Genomic DNA, 18,609 nt, shown 5'->3' with positions numbered 1-18,609 from the left:
AAAAACTGAAAAATTGGGCGTGCAAAATTATTCAGCCCCCTTTACTTTCAGTGCAGCAAACTCTCTCCAGAAGTTCAGTGAGGATCTCTGAATGATCCAATGTTGACCTAAATGACTGATGATAAATACAATCCACCTGTGTGTAATCAAGTCTCCGTATAAATGCACCTGCACTGTGATAGTCTCAGAGGTCCGTTAAAAGCGCAGAGAGCATCATGAAGAACAAGGAACACACCAGGCAGGTCCGAGATACTGTTGTGAAGAAGTTTAAAGCCAGATTTGGATACAAAAAGATTTCCCAAGCTTTAAACATCCCAAGGAGCACTGTGCAAGCGATACTATTGAAATGGAAGGAGTATCAGACCACTGCAAATCTACCAAGACCTGGCCGTCCCTCTAAACTTTCAGCTCATACAAGGAGAAGACTGATCAGAGATGCAGCCAAGAGGCCCATGATCACTCTGGATGAACTGCAGAGATCTACAGCTGAGGTGGGAGACTCTGTCCATAGGACAACAATCAGTCGTATATTGCACAAATCTGGCCTTTATGGAAGAGTGGCAAGAAGAAAGCCATTTCTTAAAGATATCCATAAAAAGTGTCGTTTAAAGTTTGCCACAAGCCTCCTGGGAGACACACCAAACATGTGGAAGAAGGTGCTCTGGTCAGATGAAACCAAAATTGAACCTTTTGGCAACATTGCAAAACGTTATGTTTGGCGTAAAAGCAACACAGCTCTGAACCCTGAACACACCATCCCCACTGTCAAACATGGTGGTGGCAGCATCATGGTTTGGGCCTGCTTTTCTTCAGCAGGGACAGGGAAGATGGTTAAAATTGATGGGAAGATGGATGGAGCCAAATACAGGACCATTCTGGAAAAAAACCTGATGGAGTCTGCAAAAGACCTGAGACTGGGACGGAGATTTGTCTTCCAACAAGACAATGATCCAAAACATAAAGCAAAATCTACAATGGAATGGTTCAAAAATAAACATTTCAGGTGTTAGAATGGCCAAGTCAAAGTCCAGACCTGAATCCAATCGAGAATCTGTGGAAAGAACTGAAAACTGCTGTTCACAAATGCTCTCCATCCAACCTCACTGAGCTCGAGCTGTTTTGCAAGGAGGAATGGGAAAAAATGTCAGTCTCTCGATGTGCAAAACTGATAGAGACATACCCCAAGCGACTTACAGCTGTAATCGCAGCAAAAGGTGGCGCTACAAAGTATTAACTTAAGGGGGCTGAATAATTTTGCACGGCCAATTTTTCAGTTTTTGAAATATTTAAACAATTTGAAATATCCAATAAATGTTGTTCCACTTCATGATTGTGTCCCACTTGTTGTTGATTCTTCACAAAAAAATACAGTTTTATATCTTTATGTTTGAAGCCTGAAATGTGGCAAAAGGTCGCAAAGTTCAAGGGGGCCGAATACTTTCGCAAGGCACTGTACTTAACCATATGACATTACACATTACATATACTTAACCATGTGACATTACACATTACATGTACTTAACCATGTGACATTACACATTACATATACTTAACCATGTGACATTACACATACTTAACCATGTGACATTACACATACTTAACCATGTGCCATTACACATACTTAACCATGTGACATTACACATACTTAACCATGTGACATTACACATACTTAACCATGTGACATTACACATTACATATACTTAATCATGACATTACATATACTTAACCATATGACATTACATATATTTAACCATATGACATTACACATGACATATACTTAATCATGTGACATTACATATACTTAACCATATGACATTATATATATACTTAACCATATGAAAGAGACCCAAATCATTGTTGACAGCACCACAGGCACCACACAACAGACATTAGACAGCTTCACACACAAGAGGTGCAATAAGGGACTGAGTGAGAAAATGACAGCACTGATTACAGAAATGAATGTAGTTGATATGCAGCCATTGTCAATGGTAGAGGATGTTGGCTTCAATTCCCTGATGGCATTATCTAGAACCAGACTACAACATGCCATGTCGAAAAACTGATGGCCCGGAAATTCTACAACGATTGCTCTGCAAGTACAAAGCGCAAGCTCTCAAACCCCATACGTTTTTTATTTATTTTTATAAATCGATACTTGGAGTCAAATAATCTAGACATTATCGTCCAAAATAATATTGCAATAAGCAATTGTCTATATATTTTTCCCCCTCCTATATAGTGCAGTACTTATCAGAGCCCTATGGGCCCTGGTCAAATCTAGTGCCCTATAAATGCAATAGGGTTTCATTTGGGACACATCTATGTGCAGCAGCAACATAACAGTAGCAATTAACACTAATCAATAGCTAGTCTAGTTAGTATCCTGTTATTTCTGTTCAGTAGGATACAATGCATTTCAAATGTTATCATGTTCATTGTACTTATAGAGAACTCTGCCAGACTTTATGCAGAATCCTCAACCTACTTGTGATAAATAGACTGGGATGATAGCCACACGCATGATCAAGGCTTTTATCTCAAGCGACTGACTGTTAACGCATACAGCAACTGCCCCCCATGTGTATGCCTGTGGACTAATTACACTCTCAGTCGAGGGTCTTTTCCTTTTGTATGCCTGTGGACTAATTACACTCTCAGTCGAGGGTCTTTTCCTTTTGTATGCCTGTGGACTAATTACACTCTCAGTCGAGGGTCTTTTCCTTTTGTATGCCTGTGGACTAATTACACTCTCAGTCGAGGGTCTTTTCCTTTTGTATGCCTGTGGACTAATTACACTCTCAGTCGAGGGTCTTTTCCCTTTGTATGCCTGTGGACTAATTACACTCTCAGTCGAGGGTCTCAACTTACTGTTGACAGTTATAATGTGTACAATTTCGAAATTTGGTTGTGCATCAGCAGTTTATTTGGGCCCCAACCGGGGTGGGGTCATCAGTTATCATATATTAAAAATGCAAACATTTGCCTCCACCCTATGGCAAAATGTGTATAATTGCATGACATTAGCTGTAAAACTGCTAAATCTTCTCTCTGTCCATGGCAAAATGTGTAGAAATGCAGGAAATTAACTTAAATCATGTGTTTTAATCTTCGCTGTCACGAGGGGGTTGGTATGGATGTGGGTAGTTGCCCATCTCTTCATAATCTGTACCTGATATGCTTCTTATATGAGAATCAAACAAACAAGCCTGGTGTTCCCAGGACCCAAAGCTGTCTGATATGTCTTTTTCACCATATTTTTGGTAAGTTGATTTGAGTCATCTTCAGAGGGAGATTAAGATTTACTAGGCAGCCCAATGTTAACAAGAATTCTAGACATGACATTCCTGTTCAGAGAAATGTTCAGGGTTGTACATCTTAATGCCAGGGCAAAGGTTAAGCACACATTCTCTAGAGATGGGCTGGGCTGGGGCTGGGATTAGTGTCCTGTCAGCCTGTGTGCATGTGCACTCTGGCAAAGTGCACAGTACAGTGTACATGCAGGCAGGCCCACGCCTTGGCACACCGCTTCATGGTTACTGTACTGTATTTTGCTATCAACCTGGAAGTGATTGGCCCCAGGAGGCTGTGCCAGCAGCAGCAGAGAGCAGACACATACCACCCGCTGAGCCCAGTGTGTCTGCTCCTCTTCTTTCACAGCCAGGTGTAGTAATCTGCCCAGTGAACGTCACTCCACTAACTGGATCTGTGTGTGTTCTCATCACGTACCCCAGAGGCAGGGGAGAAGAAGCTGATCCCTCGTTTAAGGCTTTGACCTTTTGTGGAGCACTGAGAGGAAGAGTGACTTCTCCCATGAAGGGACGCCAACAGGCGGTCACAGACAGGCGGGCTATAGCAAAAGAGGGGCCTGTGACGTTTAGTTGTCCCTGACATCCATGGAAATGTTGGGCAAAACAATCTACTGAACAGTTTTTTGTTCCTCAGTGGGATGATTGGGTTAGAGAGAGCACTGCTTTTTTGTTTCTCAGTGGGATGATTGGGTTAGAGAGAGCACTGCTTTGTTGTTCCTCAGTGTGATGATTGGGTTAGAGAGAACTGCTTTTTTGTTTCTCAGTGGGATGATTGGGTTAGAGAGAGCACTGCTTTGTTGTTCCTCAGTGTGATGATTGGGTTAGAGAGAGCACAGCTTTGTTGTTCCTCAGTGTGATGATTGGGTTAGAGAGCACTGCTTTGTTGTTCTCTGCTGTGATAATGGAGAGGAGGAAGAGTTGGTGTTGTAAGCCAGTTTTTCTATCTGTTAGTACAATCAGGTTAGTGTGAGTATACAGCTCTATGCTCACCCAGCACCACTCTTCCTCCTCCTCCAGTGGAGAGACTGCAGAGCCTTTTATGCCTTCCAGGAAGTCAGTGCTCCCTTGTGAGGCACATTGAGGCGTTTCAGTGTCATTTCCTCTGTGTACAGTACAGCCCCTTCCCTCCCCCATAGACAGACAGACTTACAGATGGGAAGATGCTCTATCTCTCCGTCTCTCCACCCCCCCCCCCCCCCCCCCAACTCAACTGAAGCCCAGAAGCACATTCCTGGGTCGTGTTCTCACTGAGCTGCAGAGCAGGGTGGGGGGTTGGCAGACTAGACGCGAGTGGAAAAGAGGTAATGACTCCCAGTCAGGCACGAGCAGTGTGCACCTTTCTCCAAGCCTCAGAATGTGATAAAGAGAGAGGGGTGGAAAGAGAGTGCGGGGTTAGCGAGCTTGGTTATGCAGACTCGTTAAGTGGGAATTGTGACCTAACGGGCCCTTTGTTGACTCTGAGATGGGGGTTTCCGTGGTGGGAGCAGAGCCGTTTCCTGGATGTGGTGATGAAATGCAAATGCTCTGCGACGCATTGTCAGATGTCTTTCCAGTCAAACACTATATGCAAAGGTTAAGTTTCCTAACCATGTGACCTCACCAGGAAAAACGGAGTCCTCATTTAAAAAAGGCCCTGGAGTTATTCCATCTTCGGGAACTCTCAGGGTTGTAATTATGGTAGGCCAGTGTCTCCAGGCGTGTGCGTGACTACACTGTTTACCCAGATGTTTTCCCACAGACCCCTCAGGCACTGGACCCCACCAGGCTGTTTAGTCTGCAGCCTCGCATCTCCAGGTCATTGGGAGTAGTATGAGCTATCCTCGCTTGCTCGCTCACTCGCTCACTCATTCACTCACTCGCTCACAACTATCAGTGTAGATGAAGGGGAGGAGACAGTTAAATAATAATTTTTAAGCCTTGAGACATTTGAGACATGGATTGTGTATGTATGCCATTCAGAAGGTGAATGGGCAAGACAAAATATTTAAGTGCCTTTGAACTAGGTATGGTAGTAGGTGCCAGGCGTACCGGTTTGTCTAGAACTGGAATGCTGCTGGATTTTTCACGCTCAACAGTTTCTCATGTGTATCAAGAATTGTCCACCACCCAAAGGACATCCAGCCAACTTGACACAACTGTGGGAAGCATTGGAGTCAACATGGACCAGCATCCCTGTTTGACATCTTGTAGAGTTCATGCCTGACGAATTGAGGTTCTTCTGAGGCCAAAGGAGGTGCAACTCAACATTTGAAAGGTGTTCCTGATGTTTGGTAGGCTCAGTGTAGATCTATCTGCCTATACTACAGATAAAGACATATGTCTCTCTTGACTTTTACCTCTTTCTCCCATTTGTTAACTCACAACATCCTTTCTCTTTTAATTTTTTGTTGTTGCTCTCTCTCTGTCTCGCACAGTCTTTGTTCTCTCTGCTCTCATTCTCACACACACACACCATTATGTAGAGACCACACACCTTTCCCAGAGCACAACTTGTTTAACCTAGATGAATTCATTCTCAGAATTATAGCCTCTGACAGAGACCTGTACTTCCTGTCTGTTGTCATGTGGTCACCACTTACTCACCCCTCCTGATGCTGGTTTATCATGCAGTCGGGGACAGTGTTTCTAACTCCTTTGTAGTGCCTTGTCAGTGTGGATGGATGGGCTGGCTGACTGCATGGCTACAGTGGTTCCTCCTCCTTAGCTCTTACAGGGTGTGCAGTTTCCTTTCCTGTTGTGCTTTTTAAGCCATTAAGTAAAACTTTTTCTGCTAGGGTTTTGATTAAGGTTTATTTCCATGAGAAAGTCTTGGACACACACACACACACACACACACACACACACACACACACACACACACACACACACACACACACACACACACACAGAGGAATTCATTGGGTGGGAGGGCGGTGGCCCAGATATGGTTTTTGAAGTCCAACCTATATTGTCAAATTTAGTTTCCAGTATTTAATGTGTGACATATAATGTTAATTCACTAAGACTAGTAACTTTAACTCCATGAAGTCCATTTGCTTATTTCACAATGTATGAGACTTGTGATGTCTTCACTACCTTTTCAATTGTAGTCACATGAGAAAAACACGGAAGTTCATTTCGAAACGGGGTGGTTTTTGCAAGTTCAATTTCCTTCCTAACTCCCCTCCTAGTTCACCACGGCTGGGCCCCACCTATGATTTTTCTTAGTATTACTCAATATACCCTCTGATTAAAATTCACTGTCCTCCTGTAGTCTATTTAAATAGCCCCCATGTGCAGAAATGATGCCTATAGCCTGCTTCCTGTGTGCTGACCTTTTGACATTTACCAGTCACCCAATAGAAAGTAACGCCTGTTAGGATAGAATCGCAAAGCAAAATATATATGAGAAGGCTTTTTAAATGAATGTATAAATGGCTCGATATCCTTCATCTCATGAACACTAAATGAGTACACGATGGTGTAAGTAATGACATGTTGACTCCTTTATCTTCTAGGCCAAAAACAAGGAGACTGGAGCGCTGGCTGCGGCCAAGGTGATTGAGACAAAGACTGAAGAGGAGCTGGAGGACTACATGGTGGAGATAGACATCCTGGCCAAGTGTGACCACCGCTACATTGTTAAGCTGCTAGATGCCTTCTACCACGACGCCAAGCTCTGGGTAAGACCTCCGGGCCGCCAGTGGGCCACTCATGAGCCACTGTGCCGACGGTGAGCCGGAACTGGACCCTGTGGAGTTTATACTGGAACTCCCAAAACTGTTAGCCAAATCAATGGTCTGATCCATTCCAGAACCCTCTATTACAGAATAGGTTCTGACCTAACCTGATGGTGAACCTTCATAGATTCTATGAGGATCTAGCTAGATCGTTCACTTCCTCTCTCTAGGATACTTTTTTTTCCCTCTCTCCCTCTCATTATTGAATACACTGCAATTTTGCATGTACTTTGTAATCTGCCCGTGTCTTCCAAGACAAACACTAGTGACCTTATAAAGCATGCTGGTCCCGGACATCAAGTATCCTAGGAATTACGAAATGTAGCAAAAAAAGAAAATGGTCACAAGCCAACACGTTATTGTTAAAACAAATAATCTAGCACACTGTTCATATTGCAGCATCACTTTATGATGCTATTCTGTAGCACACTGTTCATACTGCAACAACACTTTATGATGCTATTCTGTAGCACACTGTTCATACTGCAGCATCACTTTATGATGCTATTCTGTAGCACACTGTTCATACTGCAGCATCACTTTATGATGCTATTCTGTAGCACACTGTTCATACTGCAGCATCACTTTATGATGCTATTCTGTAGCACACTGTTCATACTGCAGCATCACTTTATGATGCTATTCTGTAGCACACTGTTCATATTGCAGCATCACTTTATGATGCTATTCTGTTACACACTGTTCATACTGCAGCATCACTTTATGATGCTATTCTGTAGCACACTGTTCATACTGCAGCATCACTTTATGATGCTATTCTGTAGCACACTGTTCATACTGCAGCAACACTTTATGATGCTATTCTGTTACACACTGTTCATACTGCAACAACACTTTATGATGCTATTCTGTAGCACACTGTTCATACTGCAACAACACTTTATGATGCTATTCTGTAGCACACTGTTCATACTGCAGCAACACTTTATGATGCTATTCTGTAGCACACTGTTCATACTGCAGCATCACTTTATGATGCTATTCTGTTACACACTGTTCATACTGCAGCATCACTTTATGATGCTATTCTGTAGCACACTGTTCATACTGCAACATCACTTTATGATGCTATTCTGTAGCACACTGTTCATACTGCAGCATCACTTTATGATGCTATTCTGTAGCACACTGTTCATACTGCAGCATCACTTTATGATGCTATTCTGATACACACTGTTCATACTGCAGCAACACTTTATGATGCTATTCTGTAGCACACTGTTCATACTGCAACAACACTTTATGATGCTATTCTGTAGCACACTGTTCATACTGCAACATCACTTTATGATGCTATTCTGTAGCACACTGTTCATACTGCAGCATCACTTTATGATGCTATTCTGTAGCACACTGTTCATACTGCAGCATCACTTTATGATGCTATTCTGATACACACTGTTCATACTGCAGCATCACTTTATGATGCTATTCTGTAGCACACTGTTCATACTGCAACAAAATGTTATGTTATTCTGAACTGTGATACACATTGGGTTGGATTCTGACATTTACGATTCATTATTTATCTGACTATAGTATTTTTGTGACTGTCATTGCATGACCGACTGTGACCTTTGAAACCGTGACCTGGATATAAGTGCAGTATAAACTCAACTCAACTCGACAGCTAAAAGCCAAAGTGATGTAAAACTGCTGAGTTGAAATGGTCATAGAGGCGAAAGTGTAGATTATCTTAAACCTGCATTATGTAGCTTTTTGGGTGATATTTCACAGCAGTTTAAACTGAAATAGTTCAATTTTAGCACCCAGGAAATAGTCGGAGCGGTGTCTGTATAGTGCAGCTTTAAGTGTGGTTCTTACAGACCAAGTAGATGCCAAGAGTTTTCTACATTTCATTCCAGCCTCACACCGATTTTTTTTAAATGGTTGTGTACACAATGATTCCATCTCTCATAGGGTTCAGAGTAGAAGGTCAACAGTCAGAGGAGTGGGGTATGACATCATAATGCAGTGTTGGGGCACCTTGTACATGGCAGCAGGTCTATTGCTCTCCCTACCCAGCTGTTCAAAACCCTGAGGCTTGTTGCACCCCTGCTATGGCATAGCTGAAATTCCATAGTGCGAAAGGTACATTCTACAAGGCCTCTGCATCGAGACTGTGTCAGCTCATTGTGTTTTGATAAAGGGCCGTGTGCAAATACACATACAGCTTTCAAACCACACATTTCCTGTCTGTGTGTGTCCTTGGTGGGGTTTCAGTTTTCTCTCTGATCTCATTCTCAACTATTCTACATTTAAAATGGTGCAGCCTATCATTGAGTGTACATGGGCAGTATAGTCTGACATCAATGTGATCTTATTCAAGAGGCCCAGGTTATTTCCTCCCAGAGTGAGTAGCCAGAGGCAGTGCTCACTTATACACCACTTCCCACTATTTATTTATTCTAATGACCCTGTTAAGATTGGCGGTTTAGATGACACAATAGAACTATGTCATACTTGGATATCATCAGAAAGAATCAGGTTATAGTTTGGCCTCTCTCTCTCTCCAGTGTCGGAACAACCCAATATGTTTCTGGGTGGGGATGAGTTGTCTGACCATAACACCTCCACACAAACACTGGCACCACAAAGTGAGAGTATTGCCTCTCCCTGGCCAAGGGCCAGTGCCAAGGGGATGACTAAAGATGTGATCCCTGGAGGATGCCAGTCTGCCTAGGCTGGGTGGGGTGTCTCTGCTGAAGAGAACCGGCAGTTGGGCTTTGGGCCTCAAAAACCCCCCTCTTTCAGCTGGAGAGCACATTCCGCTGCCCACCTACTCTGCTCTGGGGAGAGAGAGAAGGCTGTTTGTTCTCATTTAGGAACAATCTGTTTTCCAGCCACAGCGTGAGAAACAGGGGGCCTTTACCGTAGGGTAGCTAATTGACTGCTGACATACACACACAGACATACACACAGAGACATGATCACGGACAGTAGACACACGGACAGTAGACGCAGGCAGCAGAGGCGCAGGCAGCAGAGGCGCAGGCAGCAGAGGCGCAGGCAGCAGAGGCGCAGACACACACACACCATTTTATAAGCTTTTGTTCACTTCTGGAATCACTCCATCTTGACTAACTAGCCAACTTCTGATCTATCAAACAAACCCTGTCTTACAGGACCAGTTACGTTCTTCATTATTAGTTGAGGGACTGCAGCCAGCCATGAATGTTTTCATCTGGAGATCAACCAATAATAGACTCTAGAACTGTATTAGTAGGTGTTAACAGATGGATGGTGTGTCTCTTAGTGTGCAGTCAGTGTAGTCTATTGCCACTCCTAGGGCCAACACAAAACCCTACTGCACACTGTGAGACAGAGTGTAATTAGTATGTATAATTTATTCCTTGTGAATAAGTCTATCTCCTTGAGGCTGCTTCTTGATGAAGAGAGGGCTCTCAGTCTAAAGAAATGCTGCTGTGTTCTGTTCAGTTGATACCAAGCAGAGGTAGAGATGGACTGTGAGAGGAACCATATAACAGGAAGTGAATGACGTCCGTGTAGGGTCCCTGTTCTTGTTTTTATCCCCCCAGCACAGCGCCACTCCGTTTACTGTAAATATGCCCTCATCCTCTTTTGTTCACTATCTCACTCCCTTCTACCCACCATCTCAGTAGAGCTAGAGTACATCACGTAGAGCAACGTGTTGTCTGTCTATTTACGGTTCTTCATTCTGAATCCATCTTGAGGACGTACTGTAATGTACCGTCAAATCAAGCTTTATTTATACACCACATTTCAGACATGCAATGTGCTTAACAGGAAAATACAAAACTATTAAATAAAAGCTTAAATATTTACTACACAACAAACATAAGATTAAAAAATAAAAGCGTGACACAAACTGAACGACTAAAAAGCACCCTGAGGAAAAGCAAATCTAAAAAGATGTGTTTTAAGATCTCTTTTAAATATGTCCACAGTTTTGCCCTCCCTCAGGTACTCTGGCAGGCTATTCCAGAGGCTGGGGGCATGGTAACTAAAGGCTGCCTCTCCATGCGTCTTGGTCCTAGGCTTTGGGATAGTTAAAAGGCCAGTGACAGAGGACCTCAGGGACCTACTGAGTACATAACTTAAAAGCATGTCTGAATTGTATTGTAGTGCACAATCATGGATTGATTTAAAAACCAATAGAATCTTAAAATGAATTCCAAAACTCACAGGCAGCCAGTGCAGAGACCTTAAAACTGGTGTAATGTGTGCTCTCCATCTGGTCTTGGTCAGTACCCGTGCTGCAGCATTCTGTATGTTTTACAGCTGACCAGTGGCTTTCTTGAGTAGACCAGACAGGAGAGCATTACAGTAGTCAAGCCTGCTTGTAATAAACATGGATGAGTCTCTCTGTAGCAGGTTGAGAGAAACGGACGCATCTTGGCAATGTTCCTGAAGTGGTAAAAAGCTATTTGGTCACATTCCTAATGTGTGATTTTGAAATTTAGTTCAGAATCTAAAATAACACCAAGTTTTTTTTTTTTTATTTTTTTTTTTTACCTGTTTGGTCTTTATTGCCTGAATTAAAATGTGCGACTAGATTCTCTCTCTGTGCTATGGCCCCAACAATAAGTACCTCGGTCTTTGCTTGATTTAGATGGAGGAAGTTGTGAGCCATCCAAGTATTTCAATCACTAATACAGTCTAATTTATCTGTGGAGCTAAAATCCTTCTCAGAAATGTAAAGTAGTGTATCATTTGTGTAGCAGCGGAAATCAACGCTGTGCTTTCTGCCAAGATGTTATATCTATATAGAGATATCTCTCACACACACACACACACAGTTGAAGTTGGAAGTTTACATACACTTAGGTTGGAATCATCAAAAGTCATTTTTCAACCACTCCACAAATTTCTTAACAAACTATAGTTTTGGCAAGTCAGTTAGAACATCTACATTGTGCATGACACAAGTAATTTTTACAGCAATTGTTTACAGATTATTTCACATATAACTGTCACAATTCCAGTGGGTCAGAAGTTTACATACATTAAGTTGACTGTGCCTTTAAACAGCTTGGACAATTCCAGAAAATTATGTCATGGCTTTAGAAGCCTCTGATAGGCTAATTGACATCATTTGAGTCAATTGGAGGTGTACCTGTGGATGTATTTCAAGGCCATATCTTTAAAATCAGTGCCTCGTTGCTTGACATCATGGGAAAATCAAATATAAATCAGCCAAGACCTCCACAAGTCTGGTTCATCCTTGGGAGCAATTTCCAAACGTCTGAAGGTACCACGTTCATCTGTACAAACAATAGTACACAAGTATAAACACCATGGGACCACGTGTTCTGTCTCCTAGAGATGAATGTACTTTGGTGCGAAAAGTGCAAATCAATCCCAGAACAACAGCAAAGGACCTTGGGAAGATGCTGGAGGAAACCGGTACTAAAGTATCTATCTACAGTTAAATGAGTCCTATATCAACATAACCTGAAACGCTGCTCAGCAAGGAAGAAGCCACTGCTCCAAAACCACCATAAAAAAGCCATCAGTTTGCAACTGCACATGGAGACAAAGATCATACTTTTTGGAGAAATGTCCTCTGGTCTGATGAACCAAAAATGGAACTGTTTGGCCATAATGGGGTGGCAGGGTAGCCTAGTGGTTAGAGCGTTGGACTAGTAACCGAAAGGTTAACTGCCCCTGAACAGGCAGTTAACCCAATGTTCCTAGGCCGTCATTGAAAATAAGAATTTGTTTTTAACTGACTTGCCTTGTGCTTTGCTGCAACTTCACAAAATAGATGGCATCATGAGGCAGAACAATTTAAGTGGATATATTGAAGCAACATCTCAAGACATCAGTCAGGAAGTTAAAGCTTGGTCGCAAATGGGTCTTCCAAATGGACAAAGACCCCAAGCATACTTCCAAAGTTGTGGCAAAATGGCTTAAGGACAACCAGGTCAAGGTATTGGAGTGACCATCACAAAGCCCCGACCTCAACCCTATGGAAAATGTGTGGGCAGAACTGAAAAAGCATGTGCGAGCAAGGAGGCCTACAAACCTGACTCAGTTACACCAGCTCTGTCAGGAGGAATGTGCTAAAATTCATCCAACTTATTGTGGGAAGCTTGTGGAAGGCTACCCAAAACTTTTGACCCAAGTTAAACAATTTAAAGGCAATGCTACCAAACACTAATTGAGTGTATGTTAACTTCTGACCCACTGGGAATGTGATGAAAAGCTGAAATAAATCATTCTCTCTACTATTATTCGGACATTTCACATTCTTAAAATAAAGTGGTCCTAACTGACCGAAGACAGGGAATTTTTACTAGGATTAAATGTCAGGAATTGTGAGAAACCGAGTTTAAATGTATTTGGCTAAGATGTAATGTAAACTTCTTACTTCAACTATATATTACTACCATTCAAAGTTTGGGGTCACTTAGACATTTCCTTCAACAGTGAAGAGGCGACACACAGTTCCTCTGTCCAGTGTCTGTGTTATTTTTGCCCATCTTAATCTTTTCTTTTTATTATCCAGTCTGAGTTATGGCTTTTTCTTTGCAACTCAGTCTAGAAGGCTAGCATCCCGGAGTCGCCTCTTCACTGTTGAAGTTGAGACGGGTGTTTTGCGGGTACTATTTAATGAAGCTGCCAGTTGAGGACTTGAGGCATCTGTTTCTCAAACTACACACTCTAATGTACTTTCTCAGTTGTGCACCAGGTTCTCCCACTTCTCTTTCTATTCTGGTTGTAGCCAGTTTGCGCTGTTCCGTGAAGGGAGTAGTACACAGCGTTGTACGAGATCTTCAGTTTCTTGGCAGTTTCTTGGCAGTTTCTTGCATGGAATAGTCTTCATTTCCCAGAACAAGAATAGACTGATGAGTTTCAGAAAAAAGTTTATTTGTTTACATTTTGAGCCTGTAAAACCATCAAACCCACAAATGCTGATGTTCCAGATACTCAACTAGTCTAAAGAAGGCCAGTTGTATTGCTGCTTTAAACAGAACAACAGTTTAAAGCTGTGTGAACATAATTGCAAAATGGTTTTCTAATGATCAATTAGCCTTTTTAAAATGATAAACTTGGATTAGCTAACACAATGTGTCATTGAAACACAGGAGTGATGGTTGCTGATAATGGCCTCTGTACTTCAAGGGTGACACATTTTTGACCTAAATGGGTCCTAAACCAATTTTAGAACCTTTTACCTGTCTATCACTGGAAAGTTATTCAATTCCCAAAGTGTCACTATGCATAATGCTGATTCTTTTCATGATGGAGAAAAGATGTCCGGGAGATTTCTTAGAACATGAGGTTGGAAATCCCTGTCGGTGTCGGTACACAGTTGTATGAACTTAAATACCACGTCAATGTCGCCAAGGTGCTACCTAAGCCAGTTTACTTGTGTATCTCACACAGTGGTTGCAAGTCTGCATCAGCTCAACTTAACTTGCCCGACTGAACAGTCAGTGGCATAAACTCAGAGGGCTTAGCCAGTAAAACGGCATCTTTTAACAGTCATCAATTATTAAGATAGTTCTCTCCAAGAGGAACATACAGGCTGTAGTTTATATGCGGTCTGACCAGTTGGATCACATCTTTCCCCAGTGCAAAATTGCTCTTGTCATCTGGAAACCATGCCAACATTCCCTCAAAGGGAGAAAACTGCTGTGATTTACCTACAGTAGCAGCGATAGATATAATTATCATTTAGATTCCACTAAAAACTTCCTGTTGTCTATACATAAAACCACAAGCTGATAAAGCATTTTACAGTAGGTGTTTATCATGTAGTCATTTGAATGGCATTCAGTGGACACAGCCAATGTTGAGGTTGTACCAGGTATGCCTTCCTCTTAAGTCTATTTACCTAGCTTGTCATCCACATCTGAAGTATTTGTTGATGAGAGGATCTGTAGGGATTCAGGAAAAACCACATTAACCTCAACTCCAATGGATCCAATGTTAATACAAGGCCTCAAACACCACTTTTTAAAATCACCTTATGCCTCATAAGACGCCCTTGTTTTACTGTGGAGGCTAGCCAAGACTGACCGGAACATGGGCACCTCCCTCGGCTGGGGATGGAGTCGTGTGTGTGTGTGTGTGTGTCCACTTATGTACAGTGACTACCTGTAAGTCCTCCATTAGTTTTGTTGCTTTGACAATGGTGTTATAGCACAGAGGTGCATTAATGGGTTGGAGAGGGCCTTTTTTGCTATGGTAACACAAGACCTAGTCGGTGTTACTCAATCGTCAGGGGATTATGTAACAGTGAGATATGTATGCTGTTGATGAACAGTGACAAGCCATCTGAGTGCCTTGGATAAAGAAACATGCATGTGCTCGCGAACACACTTCTTTGAAAATTTGAGGTGCTCTCAGAATCCCTTAAACAACGGCGGTATGTTAAAGTTACTGTACCCCATCAACCCTCAAGTCATGAGGAATATGATCAAAACACCTTTCTACTCTGGCTTTATTGTGCTCGGCCCCTTTTGACTTGCATTACTCGTTCATAAATAGCCTTTGACAGTGCAGATGCACGGGATTGTTGTCAGTGGGCTTTTTTTCTATTCTGTTTCTGCCTTTCCTCAGCTCTTGCTGTTTCACCTTGGCAGGGATGGTATTTGGTTTATGTTACAGTGACAGTCTGTTATCGTATCCATCGCTAAACACACACTGACTGTAGTGCTGTTCTGTACGGCCACGGTGAGAATCGCCTATAGCGACACGAGGCATTGTAGAGTGATTGAGAGGGCTTTCAACACAGATGTCAGAGACAGGAGTGTACGACTAGAAAGGGAGCTGTTGGTTAATCTCCTGGTGACTGGGCAGCGTCAGGCGTCTGCTGCTGACATGTGCTGTCTTTTATTGTATAGGTTATCTGAGTTCCAAGAGGCCTTACTGCCTACAACTCCTGTCTCGCTCCCTTCTCTAGATTTCAGAAATTCTCTCAGGGCCATACAGCAGAGAGAGACCAGTGTATCTCAGTAAGATTGAAGGCAGCTAGGCTACTTACTACCTGTCACTTCTCTGGACTTTCCCTCTCGTCTCCTCTCAGCCCCCCTCCATGTAATCCATCTTCTCTCTTTCTTTACCCCGCTTCCTTTTTCTCTGGGAAGCTTCTGAAGTGATCACAGTAAAAGTCAAACAATAGCTACTAACATATGCCTGTGACTTTAAAGTGCGTCATGTTGATGGTTCTCTAGAAAATGTGACTTTCCATGGAATCCCTCTTCCCTCTTAGGAAGTTTGTATTTAGTTTGTATTTTCTGATACATTTGTATTCAGTTTATTTCCTGATAAGAATGTAAATCACAATACTGACTGTTTTCCTCTTTGTCCACACAGATCATGATTGAGTTCTGCCCCGGAGGAGCCGTGGACGCAACGATGTTAGGTACGGAGACGTTGTGGGGTCCGGAATTATTGGATCCCTTGATAAAGATGAGCAAAACATTATTCCAATTCTGAGCTATGTTGTATGCTAAATTGGAAGCAAAATAGCCCCATAACATGAAAGATCCACCACCATATTTTGTAGTAGAGATGAGGTATTTTCTGCACATGCATTGTTCTTTCGGCAGGCCAACGTTGAGCTGACGAGGGCAGTCCATAAGCGCAGACAAAAGATATCAAGGATCCAGAAAGATTCTGTATGGAGGAATTTTCTAAGATCCCTCTCATTATGTTCTCCAATCGCATAACACATTTTAGAAAAAGGCTCAGTGTCATTATCCTCACAATTTAAGAGGGTGCTGAAGTATTTATAAACAGGGGATCCAATTATTTTTCTCCCATATATTTGAGATTTTTATGACTTTATCTGAGAAATTGTATTAGTATAAAATAATATACTTTTTCTCCCCAAAAATGCATACAATATAGGTCAGTATTTGTGTTATTTATTTTATGCAGTATTTTTTGCTCATCTTTATCAAGGGTGTCAATAATTCCAGACCCCACAGTACTGTAGACAGCGTGGTGCTTCATGGGTATGTGCTCTGTGCTCTCTCCCTTAGAACCATAAGCTTCCCTCTTCCATTTGATGTTTCAGATTCTATACCTCAGGCCATAGCTGCAAGGGCCAAGGCATTGTTGCTCTTAAGAATATTGCTTTATTATAAAATAATTGGCGAACAAGGCCAAGTGACGTCACGCTGTAATGGATCTGCTATTGTTGCAAAACACTAAGCGCAGATAGAGAGGAGACCCCTGGTAGTTTCCATGTAAAAGGACCGATGAGCACCGACACGTTAACTTCATATGTGCATGTTGAATTGGGTGTCAAATTAAATCAAAGAGTCTATATTTTTGAGAAATTAAGGCACATACATACATACATACATACATACATACATACAGACACACACACACACACACACACATACATACATACATACACACACACACACACACACACACACACATACACACATACATACATACATACATACATACATACATACATACATACACACATACATACACACATACACACATACATACACACACACATACATACATACATACATACATACATACATACATACATACATACATACATACATACATACATACATTTATTTATTTTCCATCCTAAAAATCTAGAATAATGATTTCTGGTCAAACTGTTGGAGAAGGGGTCTCAGAAAACATCAGCTACCAGAAAAAGTCTTAACTTATTAGAAATACATCAGCTAGAGCTGTCAAATGACAAATAATTAAGTTAGTTAATGGTATTAGTTAATCGTTACCAAATCGGTAATGGAATTTCAGAAAAATCCGTAATGAAATGTCTGCAATTGAATTGGCTGCAATGGGGAAATCATAGTATTCACAAAACTGTTGGGTCCACAAGTTTAGATGGCACAGTAAATAGTCTAATGTACTGTTCAGTAGATCTGAGTACACAATTTACTGTACTGAACTATAACCTACTCTACTGAACTCTGCTCTACTGTACTGTGGAGTTTCCCTCCAGCTTCTACTACAGCAGTCGCTGGCCCCAAATACAGCTAACCAAACACAGAAAGAATCGAGATAGCCTGCTTTAGCATGTGAATGTTTTCTCAAAGTCAATTTACACTCTCGGCTCTCAGGGGGCAGTGACCTCTTAAGACTACTTACATATTGTACTGGCAGAAGCCCGATCTGCTGCATAGAAAATACTCAGGTGACCCAATAAACCACCTTGCCTTCGGGGGAGTTCTGACTTGTTACTAGTAAAAATGGGTTGTACCATTTTTCTCTTGAGGGGATTTAAAGTAAAACTTTTGTTGATGTGTAAAGTGATGTCCATTACCCTAACCGGTGTCCTCGCCTCTTTCTGGTCTGCAGAGCTAGACCGGGGCCTGATAGAGCCCCAGATACAGGTAATCTGTAAACAGATGCTGGAGGCCCTGGTCTACCTGCACAGCATCAAGATCATCCACAGAGACTTGAAGGCCGGGAACATCCTTCTTACACTGGAGGGAGACATCAAGCTAGGTGAGTCCCTATATTCTCCCTCACATTGTTTTACCCATAGAATGTATTCTTCTAGAACATGGAGACCTCTAGAATGCTAGAACCAGTGTTCTACTAATTGGGTCTAACCA

The 18,609-nt window shown here is 42.1% G+C and overlaps 1 protein-coding gene across 2 annotated transcripts in view; it reads left to right on the top strand.

Annotated features, from left to right (window-relative positions):
* Positions 1-18,609, top strand: part of LOC110533364 (serine/threonine-protein kinase 10) — a 58,377-nt gene that overhangs the window by 8,188 nt on the left and 31,580 nt on the right. For both annotated transcript variants that reach the window (XR_005053587.1, XM_036989717.1), the window contains exons 2-4: positions 6,809-6,973; positions 16,361-16,409; positions 18,350-18,499. Coding sequence is in view for 1 of the 2 variants with exons in the window: in XM_036989717.1 (XP_036845612.1) it covers positions 6,809-6,973; positions 16,361-16,409; positions 18,350-18,499 (364 nt within the window). In the remaining variant the exon portion in view is untranslated. The remainder of the gene's footprint in view (positions 1-6,808; positions 6,974-16,360; positions 16,410-18,349; positions 18,500-18,609) is intronic.

This window comes from Oncorhynchus mykiss, chromosome 10 (assembly GCF_013265735.2).
Source record: "Oncorhynchus mykiss isolate Arlee chromosome 10, USDA_OmykA_1.1, whole genome shotgun sequence".
Taxonomy (NCBI): Eukaryota; Metazoa; Chordata; class Actinopteri; order Salmoniformes; family Salmonidae; genus Oncorhynchus; species Oncorhynchus mykiss.
This window is presented reverse-complemented; position numbering and strand designations above follow the sequence as displayed.